This window comes from Nothobranchius furzeri, chromosome 2 (genome assembly GCF_043380555.1).
Source record: "Nothobranchius furzeri strain GRZ-AD chromosome 2, NfurGRZ-RIMD1, whole genome shotgun sequence".
Classification (NCBI taxonomy): domain Eukaryota; kingdom Metazoa; phylum Chordata; class Actinopteri; order Cyprinodontiformes; family Nothobranchiidae; genus Nothobranchius; species Nothobranchius furzeri.
This window is the reverse complement of record NC_091742.1, coordinates 22,266,504-22,294,406: the sequence shown is the minus strand read 5'-3', so window position 1 is coordinate 22,294,406 and position 27,903 is coordinate 22,266,504. Positions and strand designations below refer to the sequence as shown.

Below are 27,903 nucleotides of genomic sequence, written 5' to 3'. Positions count from 1 at the left end.
AAGTACTGTCGCTCCTTCCTCACTTTTCATGTCACCTGAAACAAAAGTGAAGAAATCATGAATGTGAGATGATGTTACCCTGAACGGCTGCAGCAAGCAGGAGGGATACTACGGTGTCTGCCCTTCTGAAAAAGGTTGAGGTTTGAGGAGATTAATATGCTGTTAGATCACACGGGGGGGGGGATCTGGCTCACCTGGAGCCTGCTGGACAGGCAGCAGCCATCAGGGGTGGAGAGGAACTCAAGCCTGCCTATGAGTAAAATATTATAAAGACTACATGCAATACTTCATGTAAAGTGAATTTAATGTTTATTAAGTAAGTAAAATGTTAATTCCTGCATGTTTGGACTCTGTTGGAAAGAAGAGCCATCTAATTTATCTGCCACATAGAAAATATCAGACATTTAATGACATTTATTAAAGGCCTCGTTAAGATTACATGGCAGTCGTCCACATCCTTTAGCTTCTATTCCATTCTTTCGTTCTTTTTTACGCTACAAACAGGTAAACAAAACTGCTTCTGTGTTTAAAAAAGAACGAAAGAATGGAATTAGAAAGACACAGCAAGAACACACCTAAGATGTTCAAAGATCTTTAGCTTCTATTTTATGATCATCCTGAAGAAAAAGAAGAAATATATCACCAATCCGAAACTTTGAAATCTAATGATTTTCTGCGTAAATGTTTGATATATAAAGCATTTCTTGCTGTGGTGGATTTGGGCCGTCGTTTAAACTGAGAGTTTGCTTCTTTATGTGACTTTCTAGATTAAAACTTAATCAGTGTTGACTGAAATCTGCTCATTCTCAGATCTGTTCAGATTGGTGTGGACAAATAAAACCTAAAAGTTATAGAAAGCTTTTAGAACAACCTCCATTTGGGGAAGCAGATGGATACGCTAATGGCTAGTGAAGTCAGGGTCAAGAACCAAGGAGAATATATCTAATAAATGTCAATCGTTGATGAAAGCTATTTTGTTACTCTTTTTTGGGGTTTTCAGAAATATTTTTGACATTCATACAAGCATTAGATTCTATGATAATTCAGTTTCGATACATTTCAAGATAAACAAAAAGTGTAATACAAGTTGTTTTGTCAAATAAATATATCACAACGGTTGTTTTCTAATAAAGACAAAGTCACTCTGAGTTTCACATGCAGGCTAAATGTGAATATATATATATATATATATATATATATATATATATATATATATATATATATATATATGTATATGTGTGTGTGTGTGTGTGTGTGTGTTTGTATATATACATATCATCTACATGATAATTTACTGATTATTTTAGTTTTGTATGTTAAATATTATCACATCCACATGTTAAAATAAAATTAAATTGTAAAAATGAAATAATAATCTAATATTTACTTGGGGGTGCAATGACTAATCCAAGGCGCTGCCACTGGAGCGGACGGCCAGGGGAACAGCAGTGTGAGCTGTAGGGCAGGAATCCAATCTGGTTGTGTAGACGAGTGGAGATGGAGTGGGAAACCTGGAGGAGAACAGGGGAGAATTATCTGAACTTTCAGGCGACAGGTTTTCTAACAAGATGAACAAACATGAGACAGGTCAAGTGGCTAGAGCTACCCAAACAGAGTAATCATCCGGCATGGAGTTGTGTCACACTGCTCCCCTGGACCTTGATGACAGGATCAGCTGCAGCTGGTTGCTCTCAGACACGCCCACCTGCAGACGAGACTCAGAGGACAAACATGATTACTGGCAGGCAGCTCACCACGGACCATGGCAGCTTCAGTTACGTACATCAGCCAATCACGACGTGGCTCTGGACGTGGGTGAATTTGGGTGAGGACACATCATTAATGGACCCAGTTTTACACGAGTGTGTAGAGTTTAACTTGTGATTTGTTGGCAGCAGTTGTGGTTTTCTCCCTCCATGGACAGTTTGTGCTTTTCAGATGGAAGTTTTCTACCCTGCAGATTTTTGCTGCCGGCAAAGTTCTAGCAGCTGACCAGATCCTGTCAGCTCCAAAACTTTTTATAAAGCTGTCACTTGTAGCCACTTCTCCTGCTCTCGTCAGCATCACCTCTAATAATTTTCTCTCTTTTAATGCCCTTTGTCTCATTTTTTTTCACCCTCTTATGGTTTGCGTGTCTTTTTGACGCCTAGACCTCTTGATCTGCCCTCCTTGGCCGTGAACTCCAAGCTGGGGATTGTTGAAAGAGACGAATGCTCGCCGCCCACTGTCATCTCTGCAGCAGCCACTTAGATAATTAATTCACTATTCTTTGCTTGTGTCGTGTCACTTTGCCAAAGCATGTACGGGGACCACATGCACATGTGGTTCCATTAGCTTCCAGTGTGTGTCATATTTAATTAATTCCCCGTGTGTGTGTCTAGCGACGTGTGGCATCAGCAGCGAGAACTGTTTGTTTTGACGCTCTTGTTGGGTTTTTTTCGGGGAACAGAGAAACTTGTGAGAGGATGCAGCGGTGAGAGAAAAGGCGACAGCTGACACGGGCCACAGAGAGTACGCACAAACACACACTTACATGAACACAAGGCACAGGAAACGCTGCGTGATTGGCGTCTGGGAACGTGCTACACTGCCCGCCGAAAAGAAGCTTGCCGAAAAACTGGATGGGCGAGCAAGTACACTCGCCTCAGGGGTTTCTCTCTCGCTTTGTGTCTCACTGTCGTGATGCAGTGTTTTGCTGAAAGTCTGTGTTTTAATTAACCGAGCAGCAGCGTTCAGCGGTGGCGGCTGCAGTTCCCCTCTGGTCCCTGGGCTAATGACATGACAAACACTCAAAGGGTGTTTCTAACTCTCTTTTGCTGCAGCATGGTGGTCCTTCCTGTCTGCATGGGTGCCGCTGGTGAAAAAGGACATTTTAGGACAGAAAAATGACAGTTGGTCACATAGCGACAGAAATGGATCACAGGTTTTAAACTACAGTAAACACCTTTTTGGAAACCCCTGCGTCATATTGTGTTTCCTACACAAAGCACATACACACACACACACACACCTAACTTCCTGCTTCTCTTCCACAAAGTTTTACCCATTAACACTCTGCTAAAAGAATTGTGCTGATGCACACACTGGGAAGGAAATTTCCTGTCAGGTTTGTGGGTAAAGGCAATATTTCTTAATATAAAGAAAAAAACTCACCCTTGGCCTTACTTGTGTTAATTCACGCCAGGTGCGCAGTTAGGGTGGGGGACAAGGGGGGATCTGTCCCCCCAGATTCAGATCGACCCCGATCCGTCCCCCGCACTAATGCCAGAAAGAAAACAAAACCGGAGGTTAAGCGCTTGAAGCTCCTTTTTCCAATTACATTAAATGCAGCATGACGTAAACAAACACCAACTCCAGAGGCGCCAAAGTGGTTGCTGCTAGGATGCAGGATGAAGCGAAAAAGACAAGCAACGATTACTGCGTATTTAAAAAAGACCAACAGTGTAAGTAGGCGGGCCAATCTGTTTGTTTACGCATGTTGGTTCTAGTTTCAGTACGTTGTTGTCAGTGTTGGGACTTACTCGTTATAAACGCCAAAGCCTCATTGCTGACTTTAACAAGTCTCATCTACAAATATGATACCTCATGAAGTTACTACTTTACATCAGAAGATAGTGGAGATGTGGAACCTTCAGGCTGAGCAAAGTTTGGGAGTTTTTAGAGTTTGAAAAACGTCTCCCGCTGAGAGGCTCCCAGTCGGGGAGAGGAGGAGACGTGCGCAGCATGAAGAGCGCAAATATTAGAAAAAACGTATAATTGCCGGCAGGTCTGGTCTTTGTTGACTGATCACTTTGTCTGGTCATGACTGACTGATTATGAAGCAGAATATTGACTCTGATGAAGAACTTCACTCATCCAGCCGGGAAGATTGACGCTGCTGCAGCATCAGACAGCTGGTGCTGCACGAGAGGTGTGTGGAGTTTACAAGCTCCAAATGTTGGGTTTGATGTTTGTTTAACCTTCTTTAGGACATGATGGATGTAGAAATGATGGTAAAAACACCGCTAACGTGACAGACGTAGCAACAATGTAAAAAAAAGCTGTAAAAAAGAGGTAGATGCCGATGCGTTATGTATGGAAGTCAAAGTGTGCCACATAATCATAACAAAGGTAAAATATAAAATTGAGACAGAGCTTTATATATTTATATATGAATTAAAACTTTCCAAATATAGTGAAAATTTCTAAATAGCGTAATACGAAGGAACATCTGTTGGTCAGGCTGAAAAGTTTGGCATCGAGCATCGATTGGAACCGGTTCCAACAGTTTGTTTTTCCCGGAATCGTTCAAAGTTTTTTATTTCGATTCCTAGTTTCAATTCCTAGTTTCGAATACCGACCGGAAGAGGAATCCGCGGCTGATCTCTGTGAAAAATAAACGTTATCTGCAAATTGTGATCAACGCTTTTCTGAGCTGATAAACCAGCTGTCTGTGTGCAGCACCAGTCCCCCCTCCCCCACCCAGATATAAACAAACGCGTCTGCTGAACTTTTACTCCGTAATGTAAACTTTAACACCTGCAGCATAGAGGAAACTTGTTAAATACGTCAACACGGTGGATTTAATAGAAGCTTTAAAGAACAAACTCTGGACGGTGTGAGGTGAGTTTGTCTCACTGCAGAAATAAAAACACACACGGAGCATCAGCAGTCAGACGCAGCCGCTCACCAACACTCGTGTGTGTGTGTGTGTGTGTGTGTGTGTGTGTGTGTGTGTGTGTGTGTGTGTGAGCGCCAGAAGGCTGAACAATAACCTATAGAATAATTAAAGTCATCATGCTAGAGAAGCTTTCTCTGTGGTGGACCACACCAGCTTCTGCCACATTAAATAATAATAATAATAATAATAAATCACACACAAAGCTGTGAACATTTTAATTTCCTTTCTGAACTATTTCTGTTGAGAGTTTTAATGTTTAAATCTGTTAGATTGTTACTGACAGCAGCTACATTTAAGTTTCACTTCCTGTTGTGACTGAATGCTGCTGCAGCATGGAGGTGTAGTTCTCAGTCATCCTGGACATGATCATCCTGAGAGTTTTAGCTGAAAACAGCTGGACCTTTCTGGATATGTTGGAGGCATTTAGCCTCTCATCCCAGAGGCTTGTTCCACACTTTGGTTGTGGTCAGAAACAAACACACTGGTGGTGCTGCGAGTCTTTTTCTTTTTGTCTCCAGAACATGTTTTTGTCTAAATGAAGGTGATGTTGTTGTTCATAGAATTAAAATTCATGTTGAAGTTAAGATTATTTCATCAAGTAGGACCTGTGGTCAGCTGGCTCATGTAAAACATGTCATGTCTTGAAAGAATCGGAATCGGAAATCGATAGGAACCGGAATTGAAACAAGGAATTATAATCGGAATCGTTCAAAGTCAAACGATGGCCAACCCTTTAAATATTGGTTTAAAATATATTTTATGTGCAAATTTTTAGGGCTTTTTATGTTTTCTGTAAAGATTGGTATGCTGAAAATCATTTAATGTTTTGCATAAAGTATGAGGTTTTGGTTAGTAATTGATTGGGAGAGTAACAAATGACTAACTTGGATGGTATTGATCAGGCAGAGTTTTGTTGCCAGCGTTCCATTGCATAATGGCTTCATACATGTATATATATGTGTTAGTTTTTACGTAAACCATTGGATGAAATTTAACAAACTGAGTTCTAGTTAAGGCTCTTGCAATAGTTTGTGTGTGTGTGTGTGTGTGTACGTGCTTGCGTGTGTGTGTGTGTGTGTGTGTACGTGCTTGCGTGTGTGTGTGTATGTGTTTGGGGGAGGGTACATTGGAACTTTGTCCCCCCAGTTTTAAAATCCTATCTGCACCCCTGTTTCACACTATTTATTTTTATTTATTATTATTATTTATTTATAATCTATTTTAAAAGATTTGGTTTGAGCATGCACACTTTATAGAGATAAACAGGAAGTGGCTGTTTGGAGCTGTCTGTGTTTTACCCTGCAGTGTTTCATCCATCGAGGTGTCAGATCAATGTACAAAGTGCTATCTCTCACTATGATCTCAGGACCTGTGGAGAAGTCCTAACAGGCAGATGAGATAAGGAAGCGTGAGATGCTGGAATCTAGTAATCATCCTCCATGATTACCCACCACCGTTCAGGTTTATTTGCGTATCCCAGCTGTACTTGTAGCTCTGGCTCTTTAAAGTAACACCAGCCTGTATGTCTATAATCTGCTCTAAAATGGAAGCTATTTTTGGCTTTAGTGGCTCTTAAGCTGCTGAGATCTGTTTCGAGAGGCCCTACATTTGTACGACCCGCTGCCGAATCCGCAGTGTCTTCAGATTCCACTCAGACCACTAATTAGGTGTGCAAATAGTAGCAAAGAACTAATTCCCCTCAAACCGGCGGGATTAATTCAACCTGCTAAAGTGGAGAATCAATCCCAACAAAAGGCTTTTGGGTTTCCACACCAGCAGGTAGCTGCATCTAGCTTTGCTTTCTCACAGACTGAAAATGTCCCTTTCTGAGCTTTTTCCCCTTTTTTATAATTTTCTGTTTGTTTTTTCTCTAACTTCTTCTCTTTTTGTTCTTATGCCTTAAGCTAAAATATCCAGATGTTGTGGCAGCTCAGCTTGATGTATCAGTCAACGCTTCAACAAAGTGGGAAAAGAATCCTAAAAATCCTAGAAAAGACTAATCTTCACATATTTGCTCTGTATTATGCAATAAGGTTAATTTATTAAAGATATGGATCACTGAAAAAAACATTTTTAATGATTATTTCTGATTATAATCAGTTACTGAGTTTTTTTGCAGGCTGAACATAAAAACAGTCTCCTACACCTACCTCCTGCTTTAGATTCTGATAGAAAATTGATGGTGAAACTCTAGGATAAGAAAATCCTGACAGATCTACATCACACTGTCACTGAACATTCATGGACTCACCCATCTTGACTCACAAGGGGGAGGCTGTTGTTGGTTTAGCATTCAGGAAACAGCAGAGAATTTCTCAGCTAGTAGAAGCTAACCATTAGCATTAGCAACTCCACCACCTGGCAGAACTCCTCCAGGCTTCTGTTATTGTGGAGATAAAACACCAACGATGGAAGTCAGTAGTAAAGTCACATTGTTGTTATCCAATCAGAGGCAAGGTCCCCAAATATCAGAAAAAAGACTCAAAATCCTGTCATCTGAAGCTCAGCTGTGATGTGGCTCCCTTCTGGTTGCAGAAAATGGTGCACCTGTGATTTTTTCCCCTGAGTACAACTTACAAGGCATTCATTCCTACTAGAGACCATTGCAATTGTATTGATTAAACTAGCATTCTACACCTTTATGGTCCTCCTCAGATTTACACCTGCATCCTTTGGCAAACAACAGTTAAAGGCACACTTGGCAGTTTTGCTTGCTTTTAGCACCCCCTAGTGTTCATTATTAATTCTCTGAGCATTCTCTTTTTAACTCCTTAATCTAACAGCTGAAATGTCTCTTCAGCCTTCCTTAGTGTCTACAGGAGTGAATCGTCACTAAATTAAACAAATCAGCTATGTTCATGATTTAAAACATGCAGGAAACGTGCTGGAACCAGACCTGGTATGTCAGCTCAATTGCCCCAACAGGCTGGATCGCCAGTCTGAAGTTGCAAATGCGGTATTCTGGCCACAGAAGGTGGTGGGGGTCTGAGTGACATTTCATTAACTCTGTAAAGCAGGGGTGTCAAACTCAAACTCACAAGGGGCCGAAATGAAACTCTGGGACGGAGTCGAGGGCCAAACTTAATATTTTTGAAAAAGTGACGGCAAATTTGCACGTTTTCTTTATCAACATATATGCAATTTTGAACCTTTAAATTTGGAAACAAACTTATTTCTGCATTAACACTGAATGTGGAATAACCAAATTACACACGAGCAAGTCAGTTTTAAATAAAAGGCATCAGTGGTATTCATTACTTGTGGTATATTCGCATTTTTAAAATCTATTCAGGATTTTTGTTTTCTTGATTATTCATTTTTCTTATTTTTTATTCTCCTTTTTTTCTCCTGTAATACGTGTCATCGCTGTTGTGACCTCTAGCTTTCCCCACTGAGGAACAATAAAGGGATTTTCTATTCTATTCATCTATCTGCAGCCTTTCCACTTCCTGTTTACTGTAGGTTAAATCTTTTCTCACGGGCCAACAACAAAATAAAAATATAATTTTATCTTAAATGAAAATGCAACATCTCACCTGTTAACTTTCATGTTTTGGAGCAGAAAAAGAGCATAAAACCAACATATTTAAAGCTCAGTTTGCTCCACTGGTTTACTGTGATGCTCACCTGTTCCAGCCAGATACCTGCATCATGGGGTTGATCTGAGATGAGGAGGAGACTCCTGTTGTTTTGTTCATCTTCATCATAATGAAGACATTAGATGACAACAGGTGCTCACATAGGTTTGTGCTGATGAACATGTCTGAGCAGCTTGACCACGTTGTTGTGTGTCGGGGAGGAAACACAACCACAGAGTCGTGCTGGTTTGAGCGTGTCGCTGCTCGCTGGAGTTATATCAGCTCTGTCTGGAAGTTAGTTGGAACACTTTCTCTTTCAGTCGTGAACACATTACTGAGCGGCTAGAATCTCCGTTTCTGGGCTTCAACGTCAGAAAACAGCGGAGTGAACTCGGCGCTGAGTGAGAGGAGTGTAGTTTGTCCGAGACAGCGGAGCTGCAGACACCAGCAGCAGGCGCTGAAAAAACACAAAGGAGGGGGCTTCGTCGGCTCCGCGCTGACGCCGCAAAGCATCATGGGAGTTGAAGTCTTTGCGGTAAAATCGGCCAGCGGGCCAGTTTTAATATATTTTTGATATTTATCTCGCGGGCCACATAAAAATGCTCCGCGGGCCGCATCTGGCCCGCGGGCCTTGACTCTGACATATGTGTTGTAAAGGGTCATTTTAGCTCACAATGGCTCAAGAAAATGATTTAAAACTATGAAAAAGTTGCATACTATGGCTATATTGTAGGATTAATCTAATTAATATCATATATCTGCTGTCCCTCCTGATGTAGCGCTGAACTTTTCCAAAGCCTTGGACTTTCTAGGGCTATTCCTGCACCCACAGTGTCTCACTTTATTTGGCTAACAGTGTGAACACCTCTGTTGTGGAGGAGGAATTGCCAGCACTCAGTGTCTGGTTCCATTGAGGCTTCAAGTGCTAGCTTGCACTAGTTGCTATGTGTGTGTGTGTGTGTGTGTGTGTGGTCATGTTTCTCCCATGGGAGCCCCTCCTTTGCAATATCTTGTCCTCATAAAGTTTTACCAGCGTCCTGGCCCTCATTTGGAACACTCAGACTGGCTGTTGGATGAATCGATCATTAGCGCGGACTTGGACATGTAACAGGCTGGTGTGTTAGCATGCTAAAAGCTGCTCTGGCTCAATAGAAGTAAACAGTACCACAGATTGGTAAAGGAGCCCTTTCTCTTGGGGAGTATCTGCAGCGAGGGGACTTAGTGAGATATTAAACATCAAGTCGAATGTGCCAGCAAAGCAAATATCACGCTTTGGAACAGAGGAGTGACACACCCCACCCCTCTTAAAGCCCGTCTTTAACACCCTGCTCTCTATTTCCGCGTTTCACATTCACTCCACCGCTGTTATTTCTCATTTGCACTCAATCTCACACGGCCCGGCTGTCTCGCCGTCATCGCCGCCGCCGTTTGCGTTCTGTCCATCTGTTACTTTCCATCTTTCCTCACGTCTATCCACAGCTCCCCCGCGTATTCCCACATGGCTTTGTTAACGCTGCACCGTCACACACACCCAACATGCTGCATGCCCCCTCGGAGTGACAGATGCTGTTCTAAAGGGTGTGTGTCTCACGTTTCCACCTGCCAGACAACTTTATTTATTTATTATTTTATTTCAGCTTATCTCCTCAGTAGTCGCTCCTGAGCAAAAGTCAAGGAAGACGGGCGCCTGACGTGTGGAGGTGCAGCTCTCTCAGATGCATGCCGGGCATCTCCATGGCGATGCCACAGAGGGCAGGGTGATGTCAGGCACGATGGACCTCACGCAGGCGCTGGCTTCTGCCCACACAAAACACTCACAGGCTCTCACTTTTCATGTGAGTTTGGTTGAGCTGGTTGTCATTGGGATTGGGATGCATCAGCAGCGCAAACGCAGGTGTACAGACAGTTTTATTTAGCATGAATTCTGCCTCCACCTCTACTGTGGAGGTGCCAGTCAGCCAGCTCATTAGGTCTGACTGCTGACACAGAACTTTTTATCTCAACACCATCACTCAAGTTGGAAACCGAAGCATTTATCTTCCTTTTTTGGGCCATCGGAGGATTAGTAATTACAACCGTTTGTTTAGTTCTTCATCTCTCAGGAGGAATTCTCCAGTGATCAGTTTTTATTTTGGGTAAGAGCTTAACATTTGGCATGGCAAACACCCCCAGGTAAGAATATTAACATGCTGGCAGGATTGCATGGTCTGACAAAACTCATTAACTGCTGCAGGCTACGACTGAAACATCTTTATTATTTTATTATTTTACCTAAATTAAACGGCTTCTAGACTGACTTGACAGAGGTTGATGTCCATCCTCGGAAAGATGCTGCCTTGTCCACCTCTGACTTCATTGAACGTGAAAGAAAATGGGTAAATCGTCGTTGGCAGTGCCTCCCCTGGGGCTGTGTGGCTCAAAGCAAAGTGTCACTAGAGATGTGAAGCATCTAAGAGTTTATCTAGTCTGGCAGAGTCCACAGGTGTGTTGGTTGTTGGTTTCCACGGGCAACACCGAGAGTGTGGTTCCTTCTTATCGCCCCTCTCATGCTTAACCTCACAAACACACGCACACACATCTTAGCCTCGAGGTGAGCATGCACGCAGCTTTTAGAGGAGCTGCAGAAAGCAAGCTGCGAAAGGACGTTGTAATTAGTAGCTTAAAGCCTTCTGTTCACCATAAATGCGATGGGATTTGTTTCGGTGACACTCGCTCTGCAGGGATCAGTTGCCAACCTTCGGTTACCCCAGAACATACTTGCATGCATAGTGCTAAGATGACAGGAATTCACTTAGAGGATTGTGCGCATATTGAAATGTAGAGCTGAGATTCTGCAAACGCCATCTGGGTAAGTGAGTAGTAGAATGTGGAACACGGCAAAGCGAGAGCCTCCTGAACACAAAACAGCAGCATTTATTGTATACGTAAGGCATTTGGAGCTACTTGAGTTCAGTGTCGGTCGAGATCTGTGACATCTAGTTGGGAGTAGGGAAGAGGATCAGGGCCGCTGAAAAGAAATTAAGAAAATAAAAAGAATTTAGACGTTTTTTTCTAAGAAGTCAAAAAGTCATAATTCTGAGATTTAATTTTTCTCTTTTCAGTAGCCCCGATCCTCCTCCGTATGGGAGATATAAAATGACGTAGCGATCAGTTTTACATATCTTAGAAATGCGTTGGCTTTCATGGTGAACTGAACTGGTCCGACAGGCACAGTCAGGTTTTACGTTATGACTTCTTCACTCAGGGTTTTAGTCTAGATTATTACGTGATACGTTCACAAACTAAAAGGGTGAAACTTACACGTCTGTTTTCTCCTGGGTTTAACGGCGGCTCTCTCTCATGTTTTCCACTCATCAACAATCTTTCTCATTGCTATTGGAAGGAGATAAGTCACATCCTAGTAGTATATGTTGGGCAATCATAAGGACCCGTGCGTCCTTAAAGAGACACTAGCTTTGTTTACATGTGCACAAATAATTGGAATCAATGCCCTATCAGATCCAAACTTCTTCATGTAAACATGTCAATCGGAATATTCTGATCTGATACGCCCCGATCGGAATGAAATTCCATTCCGATTGAGAGGGGTGGTTCTGGCCAATCATCATTCCGATCGACGTCCATGTAATAATAATAATAATAATAATAATAATAATAATAATAATAATACATTTTATTTAAAAGCGCCTTTCAGAACACCCAAGGTCACTTGACAGAAAGTACATTCAGAAAATACATTAAAACAGCAATAAAACAATAAAACGCAAAGCAGAAAAAACAAAGAGAGAAACGGTTCAATAAAATCAGAGGTCATAGACAGATTTAAACGTGTGTGTTTTGAGTCTGGTTTTGAAAAGGGTGAAACTGTCAATGTTCCTGATGTCTCGGGGGAGTGAGTTCCAGAGCGGCTGAAAGCTCTGCTCCCCATGGTAGTGAGACGGGCAGAGGGAACAGCAAGATGGATGGAGGAAGAAGATCTGAGAGAACGGGAGGGGGTGTTAATACTTATAAGGTCTGAGATATATGGAGGAGAGAGGTTGTGGATGGCCTTGAAGGAATGGTGGAGAATTTTGAAGATGGACCTTAATTTAACTGGGAGCCAGTGAAGCTACTGAAAAACCGGGGTGATGTGTTGAAAGGAAGGGGTTCTGGTGATAATACGGACTGCTGAATTCTGGACCAGTTGCAGTTTTTGAAGGAGTAAGTTGGGGAGACCATAAAGAAGTGAATTGCAATAATCGAGATGGGAGGTGACGAGGCTGTGGATGAGAATGGCAGCAGTGTGAGGGGTAAGGGAGGGGCGGAGACGGTTTATGGATTGAAGATGGAAATATACTGACTGAATTATGTTATTAATGTGAGCTTGAAAAGAAAGTGAGCTGTCGAGGATGACACCCAGACTCTTGACCTGAGGGGAGGGGGAGACTGTGGCGCTGTCAATAGTTAAGGAAAAGCTGTCAGATTTGGAGATGGTGGATTTGGTACCAACAAGAAAAAGTTCAGTTTTATTGCCGTTGAGTTTGAGGAAAAAATGGGCCATTCCCATCTGTACCGGGTCGGCCCGGGCCGGGTAGCGTAGGTTGTTTACATATCTGGGTGGCCTGGTATTTTTCCGGGCCAACCAAGGCTCATTCTCAGCCCTCTTCTCGAGGGGGTCTGCTTCAGGCTGACCAGGGCCAACACACCCACTGCTGACAGCAAATTCACACCTTCCATTAGAGCAAGCCTCTGATTGGTGGGTAGAATCAGCCCAAATGGGCTTAAGGCAAGGATGTGTGGAATCAACCGGGCCAGGCTGGGGCCGACTGGGGCTACCCGGCCCGGGCCGACCCGGTACAGATGGGAATGGCCCATTAGAGGTGAACCAGGATTTGATTTCTGAGAGGCAGAGGGTAAGGGAGGATGGAGAGTTGAGTTGGGTTTACTGGAAATGTAGAGCTGGGTGTCATCCGCGAAGCAGTGAAACTGGATATTCAATTTGCGGAAGATATTGCTGAAAAGGAGGATATAGTCTATGAAGAGGAGGGGCCCCAGGACAGAGCCCTGGGGCACGCCTGACTTGACTGGGGAGGGATGTACACATCCATTCGAATTGTTGGAGTAAAATAATGCCCACTGTGCATGTGTGCAACTTCAGCGTGACATCTTTTTGTCTTCGCAGCCGCTCAGGACAAGTTTGAGGGGCTGGAGGATGGTATGAGCAGGTGATCATTAGTAGATTAGGCTGCGTTCCTCTCCTGTGGTGGAGGAGCAGTAGCGTTATGTACTGCTGAGCCTGTAGCTTAGTTAAAGCGATCAGTAAAAAGAAAAGCGTACAGGTAAAAATGCATTCGGGTAAAAATGCAAAGAAGATCCAAAACGGGGGAAACAAAGAAAATAAAATGTGAGGGGAAAGACACGCGGACAAGATGGTCTTTGTTTACAAGTTTTTCTGGGAAAGACAACTCTGTGCATGCTCACCCTATCTGACTGAATTCTTGATGTATTTATTTATACTCACAGCATGATCGGATTATTTCAGTTAGTGTCCATGTAAACAGAGGTTTGGGATTTACGATTAACCAAATTTGAATTAGATAGGGGAAATGTGGCACATGTAAATGTAGCTATTGTGTAATTTTTACTGTTAATCTCTGGAAATATCCATCGAAATGTTGAAAATTCATTAAACCATGCCCAGTTGTTGAAACATACTGGCGGCTTTGTAACATAAAACCATTAAAATTGGGTCTAAAATAAATAGGAGCGGGTCAAAGACTCTGGGTGACTCCCGTTTTCTTCTATGGGAGCCTTTTTAGGACAAAACACATTTACTGATTTGACATCATGCATAATAACACATTAGCTTCAGTAGATCATTGTTAACATAATTTATCTTTACTATTCTGTTAACACACACCTGTATGCTCCAGAAAAGCCAAGGAGGTGCTCATGGTTACGGATGATCCCTTAAAGTGACAGTGCATAGTTTCCTTGGTGATAAGGGGCAGTAGATACCTAAATGATTGCAAGCAAGCATTACTTTTGTGCTCAAATAAGACCTTACCAACGGATGGCCATTAGGGTTGAAAATCCCTGGGAGCACAACCTCCGGCAAAATAACAAGAACATCAGATTCTCTTTCATCTCTGGCAACGAGCAAAATGTGTAAAATAACATTTATTAATGGTTAAAGTTTTGTAACCATTTGTTACAAATTAGTAAATGCATTTGGTCATCACGGGCTTCCGTAGAAGAAAATATGGCATCCAATATGGCGTCGCCCAGAGACTTAGACCTGCTCTATGTATTTTAGATCTGATTTTTATGTTTATATGTTATGAAACCGCCAATATTTTTTCATCAACTTAGCATCTTTTGATTCATTTACAACAACATTTCAATGGATATTTCTAGAGATTAATGGTAAAAACTACACATTGTCACTTTAAGGAAGTGCATTTGATTATTTCCTGTGGGAGCAGTAAAATGTCCATTTAATAAAAAAAAAAGCTTCAGCATTTTGACATATTATATAAATGATGATGTGAAACAATAATGAGTACAAATTTAGATGTTTCGTTTAAACATTTAGTAACACATGATAAAAAAACTTAGATTGGGCTGGAAAATGCACCCGTGAAAAGCAGCTAGAGTGTTATGATCAGGTGCTGGTGGGGAAAAACAGTGACTAATTTAACAAAAGTAGACTTATTTTTTATGCAGATTTGTATAATTTACCAATTCCTCAAATATTTCAAAACCATTGCCCCTCTTGATACAAGAGCCAGTGGGTTTGGCCACTCCTACACTGATATTGCTAATGAGTCCAAATATGTGTTTATTTTTCATCCATCAGCTCATAAATGGTAATCAATAAACATGGAGAAAAATGGTCACTGCAGTTTCCAAATCAGAAAATACTATCAAATAAACCAGGATGACCTTTACTTAAATGGGATTTCCTGAGGGATTTAATTTCCTTGAGTCCTCCCAGAACCAGGTGCTCTGTGTAGAGCTGGCTGGCTGATGGGAAACAAATGGAGGAGGTTTTCTTCTGCACACGTATGTTTCTTTCTTTTGCCCATTCTGCTTGCTGCTGCCTTCCTGCCAAAGCTCCCCAGAGTGCGAACATGCAAACTTGGATCAATTCCTTCTCTGCATAATCAGATGTATTGATTTGTACTCCCGTGTGCTCTGGAGTTTTGCAGGAAGACAACACTACTTGGATTTTCAGTAAATCACAGTCTGCACCACAGAAAGCACAACAAATCCACGACATGTTTGCACAGATTGGTAAAAAAAAAAGCTATTGATTAATATATTAAAAGACGAATTGTGCAGAATTGTCAAAACAAACACCCATTTCTGTCAGTTCCCTCTATTTTGGAGAAAATGCACCTTTTTTTATTCTTCTGCCCTTAATTTATATGTTGGAATTTCCCCGCCTGCCCTTTTATTTCTGCTGGTGCTCATGAGATAACAGCACATTACCTGGCACTAACTCCACCATTGTTCAACTGACCTAGCACCTTGTTACTCTGCATGTACATATTTTCAGAGATAATGCGAGGTTAGTCTGTTGGAAAATGTGAGATTAATAAAAAAAGGTTACTATGGAGAGGGAGAAAGGTTATTGTGGAGAGCGTGAGAGAGTTTCCAACAGCTTTCAGTCGCCCCGAATTTTAGCTCCGTTGCCACGGATCAGCTCGCAATGTTTGCAAAGAGCCAGACCTTGTATTACAGAGAAAGAAATGAGGATTGAGAGGGAGAGGAGGTGATTAAACAGAGTGTAAGAGAGGCCTGAAAGAGCTTACTCGTTGCAGAAATGCAACTGAATCCAAACGATGGTCACAGCAGGTGAGGACACAGTCGTGTCGGTGATCCCGCCGCGAGCATTAAAGCCTTTACTTCCAGCAGAGATGATCTCATACTACCGCGGAGTTTTCAACTTATGCTCCACAAACACATGCACAGTCTTGCAGTTGTAGTGTATACTGCTTCTGAACACACACACACACACACACACACACACACACACACACACACACACACACACACAGACAAATGTGGCATTTCAAGGAGTTCTCTCCACTGTGAGGCAAAGAAGCAGCGTGACAGACCCCGGCGTGCAGAAGAAAGACTTATCCAATGTCATTCTCCCCTCACAGACGAGGGGATTTTGCATGGAGAGGGGGTGGTGGGTTTGCCAAAACTGGTTTGAGGTTATTTATTTATTTCATCTGTTATCAGTGGCTCTGTAAGCAGAATGCACCTTTGGTGAGTTTGAGCACAATGCACTTCAGAGCCCCCCTCGGTGATGGATTCCTCTCCTTACATCCTGTACGTCTTTGATTTATGATATAAGAGCGATACGCCGCTCGTGCTGCACAATGGCACTGTACTCCACGCTGATGTAATTCCAGCTCGCTGTCGCCTTCTTAGCCTGTCAGCCTGCTGTGCCTGAAAAGGGGAGAACCCTCAAATGCACTTCAAGGGCAGTGTGATTGAATTAACCAGCCATTAGATGTATGAGATGAGCTGTAATTGCGGGGGAATTTATCTATTTAGATGAAAGAGTTTTGACCACTGGGTCATGTTACTGCTGTGCTGCCCTAGGGGAGAGAAAAAACCCATGCCTACCTGTTTGCAAATCGCTCAGCCATGTTGTTTTAACCTCCCGTTGTCGAGAACACACACTTCATGTAACGCCACACAGCAAATATGGCTCAGCGGCGCCTGTCTCCCTCCTTGTTGTTGCAGCCTTCATTAATGACCGGGAGAAAAGGAATTAGAGGAAATAAATGAAGCGCGGTGTGTTGATGTCAGGCTGGCAGCACAGGAGCAGATGCTGAGCACATTTACACCTTCATGTCAGTGTGTTCCCCCCTTAATTCACTCCATGTCTCTCGTGTTTCTATTCCTGTTTCCACCACTTCAGAGGGAATGTCAGTCTGACCTCCTCCTCCTCATCTTCCTTTATTCTATTTACGCAGGCCTGCCCCTGTTGTTCCCACTGAGAGGAAGTGATGTCACGCCACCACCACCGCTTTGAGAGGGACTACCGGGGACCCTGGGATCGGCGAGACATTCGTCTGACCGGCCTCCACAACGGAGGAGCCAACCACAGCTGTGCCTCTGCCGTCGTCAATGGCAACAACCGCCCGGGGCTCCTTCCCCTCCCGGTCATCCCTTCCCTCCTCCCGACCCCAGTTACGGTTGCCGTGACAACATCGAGCTGCGACCTCGCGGTCAAGCAAGCCATCACGGGAGCAGGTTCGGTGGCTCAGGCGTCGGCCAAGGTAAGATGGTGTGACGTCTTTGGAGACACCTCAGTCTCTCACTCTAGTGTGTCCTAAAGATGCTTCAGAACTTTACCCCCCCCCCCCCCCCCACACACACACACACACACACACACACACACACACACACACACACACACAGCAGCAAACTTTTATCTAACAGATTCTGAGCCCTTCCTTCTCTATAAAATCCTACACTCTGGTTCGTCTGCCTCCCCGTTTTTGCTGCTCTCGCTGCACTTTTACTGTCCCATGCTCCCTTCCTGCCAAACCGTTTTCCCTCCATCTTCATTTTCTCTGCCTGCCAAATGGCATGCTCATCCTGCCTCAGCCTCCGAAGTCATTCTCCTCTTTCATTATGTAAATGACCTCTGACAATGGCTCGGATGGATGTTATTGTCACGAGTGATGGTTAGAGGGGGACTAAATCACCGAGTAAGTCCTCAATTGATAGATTTTAAAAACGCATGCTGCATCCAAACAGCCTGCGATCACTCAGATTGATTCAAAAGCAAGTTTAATAAGAATGCATGCGCTTATTATTTAGGTATTTGTTGAATTTTAGTTCAGTGCTGTTTGGAATTGTGTGACTTTCTTAGAGCAAGTATAGATCGGACTCTCCTTCCTCTCATCCTGGAATTTGTTTGCAAGCTAGCTGTCAGCAGCGAGTTAGGAGATGGGACCTTCACCAAAAGGGAGTTGGACGTTTCAGCCTCTCCCCTGCCTTTGCTTCCATGGAGACCATTCATCTTCTTTCAGGGCCGCCCCACACCAGATTAGATCATTCGCTTTATTTTGAATCCCAGCAAATTTTCTCCCACTTCCTAGCTCCCCTGCCCCTTGTGCACGCTGCTTTTTCCACAGGTAAAAGTAAACAATGCAGTAGTTATTTGGCCCTTAAATGCTCATCATTAGATTCCCGGCTGAACACGGACCACAGAAGCTAAATTTGCTCTGGCAGCATGCGGCCACTCCTTTTGTGCTGAGTAATTGCATGCATTCAGACAAAGTCCCGCCGCATCCCACCGTGGCGGTTGTCTTCATTCAATGGCTGCCAGAGCAATTAGGTGCTCTGCTTTGGCCGCAAATGCACGATTATTTAAAGCTGCAGTATATATGGGACCACATGCATCAGATATGTAAGGATTGCTCCCAGGGTGCCACTATTTTACCTTCAGGCAGGAACTTACTGCTCTGTTTGGTCTTTAGTTTGTATCGATGACAGATAAAACGAAGAACACTTTCCACTAGAGTGAGCCTACGACATACAGTAGGTGTGCGTCTCTATCTTCTGAGATTGGTGCTGTCCTCTCGTGCTCTCTTTGTGTCAAGTGTGATCGAAGCCGTTGGTGGTCACAGGGAGCCTGACGGACGGGTGCAGCTCTATCTCCACGGTCCCCGTGTCTCTGCTCTGTCCATGGCCGCGCTAAAAAGCTGACAGACGGTATTGATTTCTGCTGTTTGGGGACTCTCTTCATCAACACACCAGCCCAAGTGGAGATGATGTCCAATAGCCAGACACGCGCAGAAGTGCTGCGAGCCTGAAATGGGTAACGTGAGCGTCCAGGCGTCTTAGTTTGTGATCTTTTAAAGCCTGCTGTCATCTGTATTCGCTTTAATGAGAACAACTAACTGGTTGGGATAACAGTGTGTGTGTGTGTGTGTCGGTGCATCTATGTGTGGGACAAATGCTGACAGTCAGAAAGTGCCATCTGGCCACGTCGTCCGTGGGGATGTAAAGCTGACCAAGTGGAACCGTGAACTACAGTTAGCTCAGCTAACTACACTTTGCTTCCAGACTATTAATTTATTTGATATTAACTTGATTATTTTTGTTTTTTCTACTGCTGTCATTGTTGAGACACTGCACACATTTCACCAAAGTCATGCGATTGTTAACAATGAGAGTTTGTATCGCCTGCTGATGAACCAGACCTGTGTGAGCCAGGCGCGCTTTGTATGCTCGGTGTTCCTCCCAGTGATACTCCGAGCTGCTCTAATATTTCCTAAGTGTAAATAAATTAAATTGACTTCAGATGAAGTGATCTCATTATTGCAGCAAGCGGAGACGCGGCGTTAGGTTAACGAGACAGATCGTCAGAGCCTAAACCAACATTTTATTAGAGTGGGATTGTGTTTTTTTAAATCGTCCATGTTTATGGTGGCAGTAAGATCGTACAGCATCGTGATTCTGGCCACTGATAGTCTAGGAGTCAGTGGTTGCTCCAGAGTTTTCTGCTTGCACATAGCTGCTTTTTAATAGAGTTGTACTAGGACGTGACTTGGGAATACATGGTATCATTATCTAATAGTCCATGGATACAGTAGAGGGGTCATCATCCAACGTGCAGATGGTGTAAGATACATTCTAGCTGTGACAAAGGCAAAAAGTCAACGTGAGTGGTTGCTAGTCCCACCGCTAATCATGCCATGCTTTTATTTTGACAGTACTTCCTATTAAACAGACATTCAATGCGAGCTCTATACATATGTAATTGAGTTCCTTTAGTCATTGCACAGTGCATTTAAAAACGATCTAATCTAATAATGAAACATTTTGGATGGTACAAAGTAGGAATGAAAGTGGAATGTGTTTTTAGTTATCAGCATTCCTCTTCAAATGTTGTTATTTCTGCTTCAGTGTGAAACCTTCTGCCTGTTTGATCTCCAGGGGATAGAGATTCAGTGGATCACCTGCTGCTGGATGTCCATTAAAGCGGTTTACCCAAGCAAGTCCAAATGTTCTGTTCTTCAGAGCACGTCTCGGCACAAACAGCTTAATATCCCTTCCTTTACACACACCCTCTTTATGTAGGGATCAGCCCTGAACAGAACTCTCACCTGCTAGAAAGGCTCATAATCAGCCCCTTGAGAGCTAGATGTCTGTCTTTTTGGAGCGTTGGTTTAATATTTTTGCTAAATGTTACCTTTCTTTCTCAGATGTGCATCCCAAAGAAATCTGCCACAATCAATATAGCCTGTCAGTAGGGTGAAATTACACATTGTGTCCTGTTGGTCATTGATTTCAGACAGGTCAGTGGATTGAAGAAGACCTCATGCTGTGGCCGAGGCGATGCTGGAGCAGCAGGCGACAGAGCTGCTCTGACATGATAGAGAAAGAAAAGCAAGAGGAATCATCACACAAAGCATTGGTTTAATTGTTTTTGTGTTTTTAACCTGACCATTTGAATTCCAGTCCTGGTTGGGGTTAGGGTTGGGTTAAACGATCTGTGTCATTGTTGCTTTGCTATTACAGTTATTTACAACATCGCTTTATGCACTTTTCATTTTGTTGAGCATGTATAAAAGCTCTTGTGTGCCTGATTTGAGGGGAGGGCAGAGAGGGGTCGGTAATGAACTGACTAGCAGATATTATGATCAAATCTCCATCGGGGGTCGAGGCTAAAAGGGGAAACGTCTTTTGAAAAGTGGGATAACCTTGTGATGAGTTGCTGTGAAATGGATTGAATGTGAAAAGATTAAAGTTTGAGAAGGTGCATGCTGGGAAAGCTTGATGAGGGAGAAAGAACGGAGAAAATTGAGGTTTGGGGGGGGGGGGGGGGGGTGATGTAGTGTGGCAGGTGAGAGTTGTTTTTGAATTAGCTTCATATGGGAGACAGTAGAACTCCTCCACTGAGTTAAGATGAAACGTAACCATATGAAGTACAGTCACGGTGAGGGGTCTGAAGGAAGGCTCTGTTAGCAGCAGTCATGGTCTCCCATTGAAACATCTATTTACATAAATTCGCAGGCCACTTTATTAGGCTGAGGTGTTTAAACCAGGCTTGGTTTGTCCTAAGTGGTCCAGAGTGGGCCATTATACCGGCAGCAGCGTGGAACCTTTTATACAAGGCAGGATGGATCTATGCTTTATTATTGGTGACACCAAATGCTGACCCAACCATCTGAATGTTGCAGCTGAGATCCCGACCAGGAAATGTCTCTTCTGGTCCAGTTCTGGTGGTCCTGTGAGAATTCTAGCCTCAGTTTGTTGTTCTTAGCTGACAGGGAAGACACCTTGGGTGTTTCTCAGTGTCAAGGAACCTTGCCTTGATGTCTTGGTCTGTTGCTTAGGAGATACCTCACCAGGAACCACCAAGGCGTGTTCCGGTGTTCATCTTCTACCAATGTGTGTGTTCTCCGTTTGTTAGCCGTTTAGCTAGCTGAGCAAGGATACACGGGAGTTGTCTTGTAGCCTAGCCTTGGTCAAAAATTTCCCAGAATACACCACGGTATTTTCAAAAGGATGGCGGATGAAGTCGGCAGCTACTTCAGGGGCTAATTTCAAGTTTGAATGTAAATCAACTAGTTGCAGCTATAGAGCTCCGGACCCCACGTGACTCTCAGTTAGTGGACGCCATTTTGGCATGCAAAAAAGGTAAACAAACACGGATGTAACCATGAACATGAACGGGATCCGCTTGGATTTTACTTCGTCGGAGTTTACTTCACACTTTAAAACAGAAGAAATCGTTTTATATAGTCAGAAATTAAATAGACTAAACATCTCCGACCCTTACCGTGCCCCTGGGATACTTTTTAAAAACGCCAGAAGCTGTCGTAGCGGACTTCTTACCGGCACAACACCGGACCTGGCCGGGGAAACCCCTTGGGATTCCCCCCGGCCGGAGGAGCTGGGGAGAAGGTCTGGGACTCTCGACTCTACTGCCCGCTCCGACAGCTTCTGGCGTCGGAGCGGGCTTCTTACCGGTACAACACCGGACCTGACCGGGGAACCCCTTGGGATTTACCTGGAGGAGCTGGCTCCGGCGGCTGGGGAGAGGGAAGTCACGCTACTGCCCCCGCAACCTGACTCCGGATACGCAGATGAAAATGGATGGATGGACGGACAAATAACAGATTTACACGTAAGTAGTCTCGGTGAGACAGATAATAGCAATCCAAAGTGCTTTTTATGTGTGATCTGACAATTGATCAACCATTGCTTAAAAATTAAACACAGCTTAGCCGGTTAATTGCTGTCATCATAAAACACGTAAACGGCAGCACGCAGAACTCACGAGGCAACGTTTTACGTGATGTTTACTTGCTGCTATGAGTAATAAGACAGAAAAAGCCACGCCAAAATAAGTTTAGGAAGCCCACTAAGAATCGTAATAAAAGCATTTAAAATAAATACCATACACAGTTGAGGAAATGTTGGTTTAAGTACCTGATATGAAGCGGTCGCTGCATAAGCGAAAACCTTTACTCTCGGGATCCCACAGTTTCATTTCAGCCCGGTCACTAGTGCGTTTTATTACAATGATCCAACGTTTGCGGCGCTCCGGATCTTGGGGAATCCTGTAGATGGCTCATTCCTTATGTCGTCCGCGTCTGTTCTGCATCCTGGGGCACAACAGGAATCTACCATATTTCCCGTTTGATTGAGTTTTCTGACAATAACAAATAGTCCAGCTGCCGGCTTCTGCATGCCAATATGGCGCCGTTTCGATTTGAACTGTTGCATGCCGGGAGAAGTGACGTCAACTCCCGGAGCTCTATTGGGCTGATAACTGAAATGTATTTTTTTAATATTCAAAGAAGTTATCCATGGTTGGTTAGTTGCTTAATAGTTGCAGCTTTGGTGGCTAGCAGGTAGTAACTCACTTATATATTTAATTTAACAAATACATACACAATTTAAAAGTAAAAGGCTCATTATATATTTATATTGGAATTAATATGTATAAAATATAACGTTAGCTCCCGTGTCACGTTACGTGGCAGCCGCGAAAGCTGTAGCCACGTGATGCAAGTCTGTTCCATTTAACCGTTTTCGTTGATCAAGGAAGGACTGTGTCCTCGTAAGCAAGGCGCCTGGCCTCGCAAGATATCGCTTTGTGAGGCCAGACGCCTTGGCATTAAGAAACACCCCTGGTTTGGTCTTCACCAATTCATCTTCACCATGTCTAGATGCATAAATACCCTGAGTTCCTGCCATGTGATTGGCAGATTCCCTGTTTGTGTCACCAATAGCGAACGTGTGTCTGGATGGGATGGGGGTGGGGCAGCGAGGAAAACAATCTTAAGAAGTAGACTCATCTGATTGATGTGAAATCTTTTATTTGAGCATTCATTTATTATCCATAATGCATCACGTAAAACCCGAAGGCTTTCATGTAGGTGAGTTAAGAGTTCCATTATTCGACTGTTTGAACAGTTATTGTGTTTAAAATATGCAAAAACCAAAGGTCTGCTGCATTTTTCCATCTCTCTCTCTCCAGAAGTGGTTAGGTGATGCATGTGTCAGAATATATTTTAATGCTGAAAGTCAGCCGTGATGAACCTGTCAGCTCTTTCTGCCTCACACATCTAGTTTAAATGCCAGTTTTTTTATGATGATAGCCATTAATGGGCGCACAGAAAGCTGCGCTGAAGTATCAGACACAGTGCTGTTAAGTTAAATGATTAAATTAATCCCCCACTTCCTTTTTTAGCCACTGCTGATGAACTAAAATAGACTTTTATTCCCTCCACATACGGTATTGCTACTTTTTTATAACAGAAACCGTCATCGCTTTCATAGTTGGATATTTACAAAAAAAAGGTGTCTTTTTCTGTTCCTGCTTTTGTCTCAATCTTTCCATCCCATTTATTCTCTTTTCCCTATTTTTTCTTTTCTTTTTTTGAACGACATGACAACTGTGCTAGCAAGACAAGCAGATTGTTACGTATGTAAATTTTGGAGTAATATCAAGTAGGAGTGATTATGTATTTACCTGGAGCGACGACACCAAGGTCTGGATGTGTCGGCACCATGAGGGGAGAATTAATACTTCCCACTTTGAATAGGAACAGGCTATGCTGCAGTGATTGCTAATCAAGGACAGAGATGCGAAGCCGTGCAGACGGAAGCAGAATGACAGACGGACACCTTCTGTTCCGAGGAGTGTGTACTGTCAAACCGTCAGAGGAATGGCATTGTAAAAAAAGAAAGGAAAGAAAGAAAAAATGAACTGCCAAACCTTTTTCTGTCTCTTTTGTTAGCTGCATTTGAAATCGGTGCGATGGAGAACGAGAGTCATGAGTTTGACAGATTTATCAGGAACTGCACAGCTTCCTCACACAGTCAGAGCGTTGTCATCTTTTACTCTCAAAAGAAAATGTTGATAGTGATCTTTCTGATTTAAGAGAACGAAGCCCGCAAATTGGCTGACTGGTTGGCAGATCAGGCACAGAAACGAAACAACAGGTCAGAATAGAAGAAAGGATAAAGGCAAGTGTAATCTTCGTCTGGCTTGTCAGTCTCAGCGTGACAAGATGTTCCAAAGCATTCATCCAATTCACATCCGATCATGGGTCCTGTGTCTGCTTCCTGTCTGCAGAGGTGGGATCTCACCTGACCTTTTCTATCAACAATGGAAATTCACATTTATCCATCCGAGTACCTTTCTATTAGAGCTTGCCCACCTGGTAAGGTCTTCCTTTGTCTGGCTTTGCTGCTGATACACACGCTGGGTGTTGAGACTTAATGCCTCTCCACTCTGGATTATCACATCGCTACGATGACCTACACAAGCAATTAGAACGGGGTGGGATTGCAGCAAACTTTGAAAACCTCTTATCTTGTAAAGGCATTTTTGACATTTTCCCAGCTATCATCCAAGTCCTTGAGATGCTCTCACCCTCATCATGTCAGCATCACCTTACCATGACAGCTCTACCACCAGGGATTAAATGGTGTGGAAATTAGGTGTCCTGAGAATTATGATAGTAGTAAAGGTTGTAGCCATAGGAATAATAGTAATCGATCATTGTTTTTGCTCAGTCACATATTTAAAGGGGCATTATTGAAGTTTGACAGCCAAAACATGTATAGAAATAATAAATGTCTTCTTCATACATTCTCCCGCAATGCCCTGGTCCTGTAGAATGAGCCCTGGCATTTTTACTGTGATTGCCTGTTTTTCTGTAAAATCACAGAAAAAGAGAGATGCTCGGGTCGAGCAGGCTGCTTCATGCTCGTTCACGCTCAGGCATAGCCCGTAGCATTTGCTATCCGTAGCTTTAGCAGCAGAGAGAGAGGCAGTGCCACTTTGTCGCTGTTCCTAATGCCTAGTGACAAAGCTAGCTACATTTCTGAGGACCCTTAGCTACTCTAGCTAAACCTTTGTCGGCTGTGCTGAAGAGACAGGTACAGAACCAAATTATTTAATTAATTAGCTGCGTGTTCTCCTATCCTCTGTCCTCCAGGCCACACACACACACACACACACACACACACACACACACACACACACACACACACAGACACACACACACACACACACACACACACACACACACACACACACACACACACACACACACACACACACGGGACTGTCTCAGCTGTTATTTTCGTTAAGGAGTGTGCACGTACAGCATGCGCGCCTTGTGCACGAGCCTACTATTGAAGCTGCTGTTACCCTTTTGGCCTGAGGGGGCAATCGCGAGCATAAAAATTCAAAAGTCTGTAAAGTCCCTTTAATCTCAATTTACTTAGAAAAAATATTTAACTCCTTATTTGGGGTTAAGGCATTTACCTCCTCCGCCACCGTCAACCCAAATCTGATGACTTATTTTCTTTTAAGTAATGCATGTGCTTTAGCCCAGGACTCTTATTGTGAAAGGATTTCAAGGATGTTCAAGCATCTGATGCTTGCTGGCCAAATAGCCTCACATTTGAGCTGTTTTATTACGTAAATGCACATACACACGCTCATAACCTCCAGTTACAGTAGCAAAAGGAATTTAAAAGTAAAGTTAAACTGACCACAGCAGGCTAAAGCATTAGCAAACGTTGCATGAGCTGTAAAGCAGCAAGTGAATGGAGAGGAATATTAAATTTGTGCCTCCTTAACCGACTTTTCCCCCCGCAGACAATGGGACATGAAAAAACTTTCCCTCAACATTCTGATAGAACCTAAAATACATCCACGCCACAGATTTGCTCTCTCTAGACTTAAAAGCCTCCAATTATCTCTCACTGGCTTCTCCTTTCTTTTGGGATTTTACATCTCTTGGACAACCAAAAGCTTACTGTTCCTTTTAATTGCACATACACAAATTAAGGCTTTACTAGCAAATGTATTTAATACCAACAATAATAGAAAGTGTAACCATGGTAACCACTAAACTAATTACCATGTCATGCATACCTACTACAGACGGCCATAACTGCAGTAATGTCCTGGCGTAACTGTTGAACTCTAAGGATGCAGCTTCCAGCTAGAATATCACACCATGCTATTAAAACATTGACTGAGTGATAGCGTTGTTGCTTGGACATGACTAAGCTATGCTTCTGTAAGCAAGCTTCTTCAAGACGCCATACTCCATTGGGGACCTCGATGTGTCTCATCTTGAAAGTAAACCACTACAATGTCACTATGGAAATTTTGTGCATCATCAAAACAATCATGGACATATGATGCTTTATCACATGAGAAGCACATCCTACTGCATTCCTAACGAGTGCCTGAAAGGAACTTTACGGACTTTTGAATTTTTATGCTCGCGATTGCCCCCTCAGGCCAAAAGCATAACAGCAGCTTCAATAGTAGGCTCGTGCACGAGGCGTGCATGCTGTACGTGCACACTCCTTAATGAAAATAACAGCTGAGACAGTCCCATGTGTGTGTGTGTGTGTGGCCCGGAGGACAGAGGACAGGAGAACGCGCAGCTAATTAATTAAATAATTTGGTTCTGTACCTTTCTCTTCAGCACAGCCGACAAAGGTTTATGATGGGTCAGTCCTCCTGCATGCTCAGATCATTCCCTTCCCTTGCTTGAAAAATTGTTCCAAAATGAAAGTTTAACCCACATCTTTTTTATCTGTGAATTCAATGCCGTTCGGCGAGTCTCAAATAAAAATTTGGGCAACTTACTGTAAAAAATTATCATTAATGTAAAAACGAAACTCTAAATGAACTATGTTCACATCCAGAATCAAACCCAGGTCTTCTGCATGGGAGTCAGACATCTTACAAGGTGAGCTACACTCTAGTAACATTCACAGTATCTGTAACTTTTATATCCTTGATGACAGCTGAAACAACATCAAACCAAAGAACGGTTCGGAGCGAAAATGGCTATTTTGTTGCTAATTTGCAGGAAATATCTAGAAGAAAGTTCTACAGAAAGTAGCTAAGGGTCCTCAGAAATGTAGCTAGCTTTGTCACTAGGCGTTAGGAACAGCGACAAAGTGGCACTGCCTCTCTCTCTGCTGCTAAAGCTACGGATAGCAAATGCTACGGGCTATGCCTGAGCGTGAACGCGCATGAAGCAGCCTGCTCGACCCGAGCATCTCTCTTTTTCTGTGATTTTACAGAAAAACAGGCAATCACAGTAAAAATGCCAGGGCTCATTCTACAGGACCAGGGCATTGCAGGAGAATGTA

At 43.2% G+C, this 27,903-nt stretch overlaps 1 protein-coding gene across 6 annotated transcripts in view; it reads left to right on the top strand.

Moving 5' to 3' along the window:
* LOC107378123 (kelch-like protein 29) overlaps positions 1–27,903 on the top strand; it is a 404,331-nt gene that overhangs the window by 114,776 nt on the left and 261,652 nt on the right. For 5 of the 6 annotated variants that reach the window (XM_070545020.1, XM_070545028.1, XM_070545022.1 and 2 more), the window contains exon 3: positions 17,214–17,519. In XM_070545020.1, the coding sequence (XP_070401121.1) occupies positions 17,247–17,519 (273 nt within the window). In that variant the 5' untranslated portion in view covers positions 17,214–17,246. Of the gene's footprint in view, positions 1–1,807; positions 1,826–17,213; positions 17,520–27,903 lie in introns of those variants that run through there. The other variant, XM_070545025.1, reaches the window with a different exon arrangement.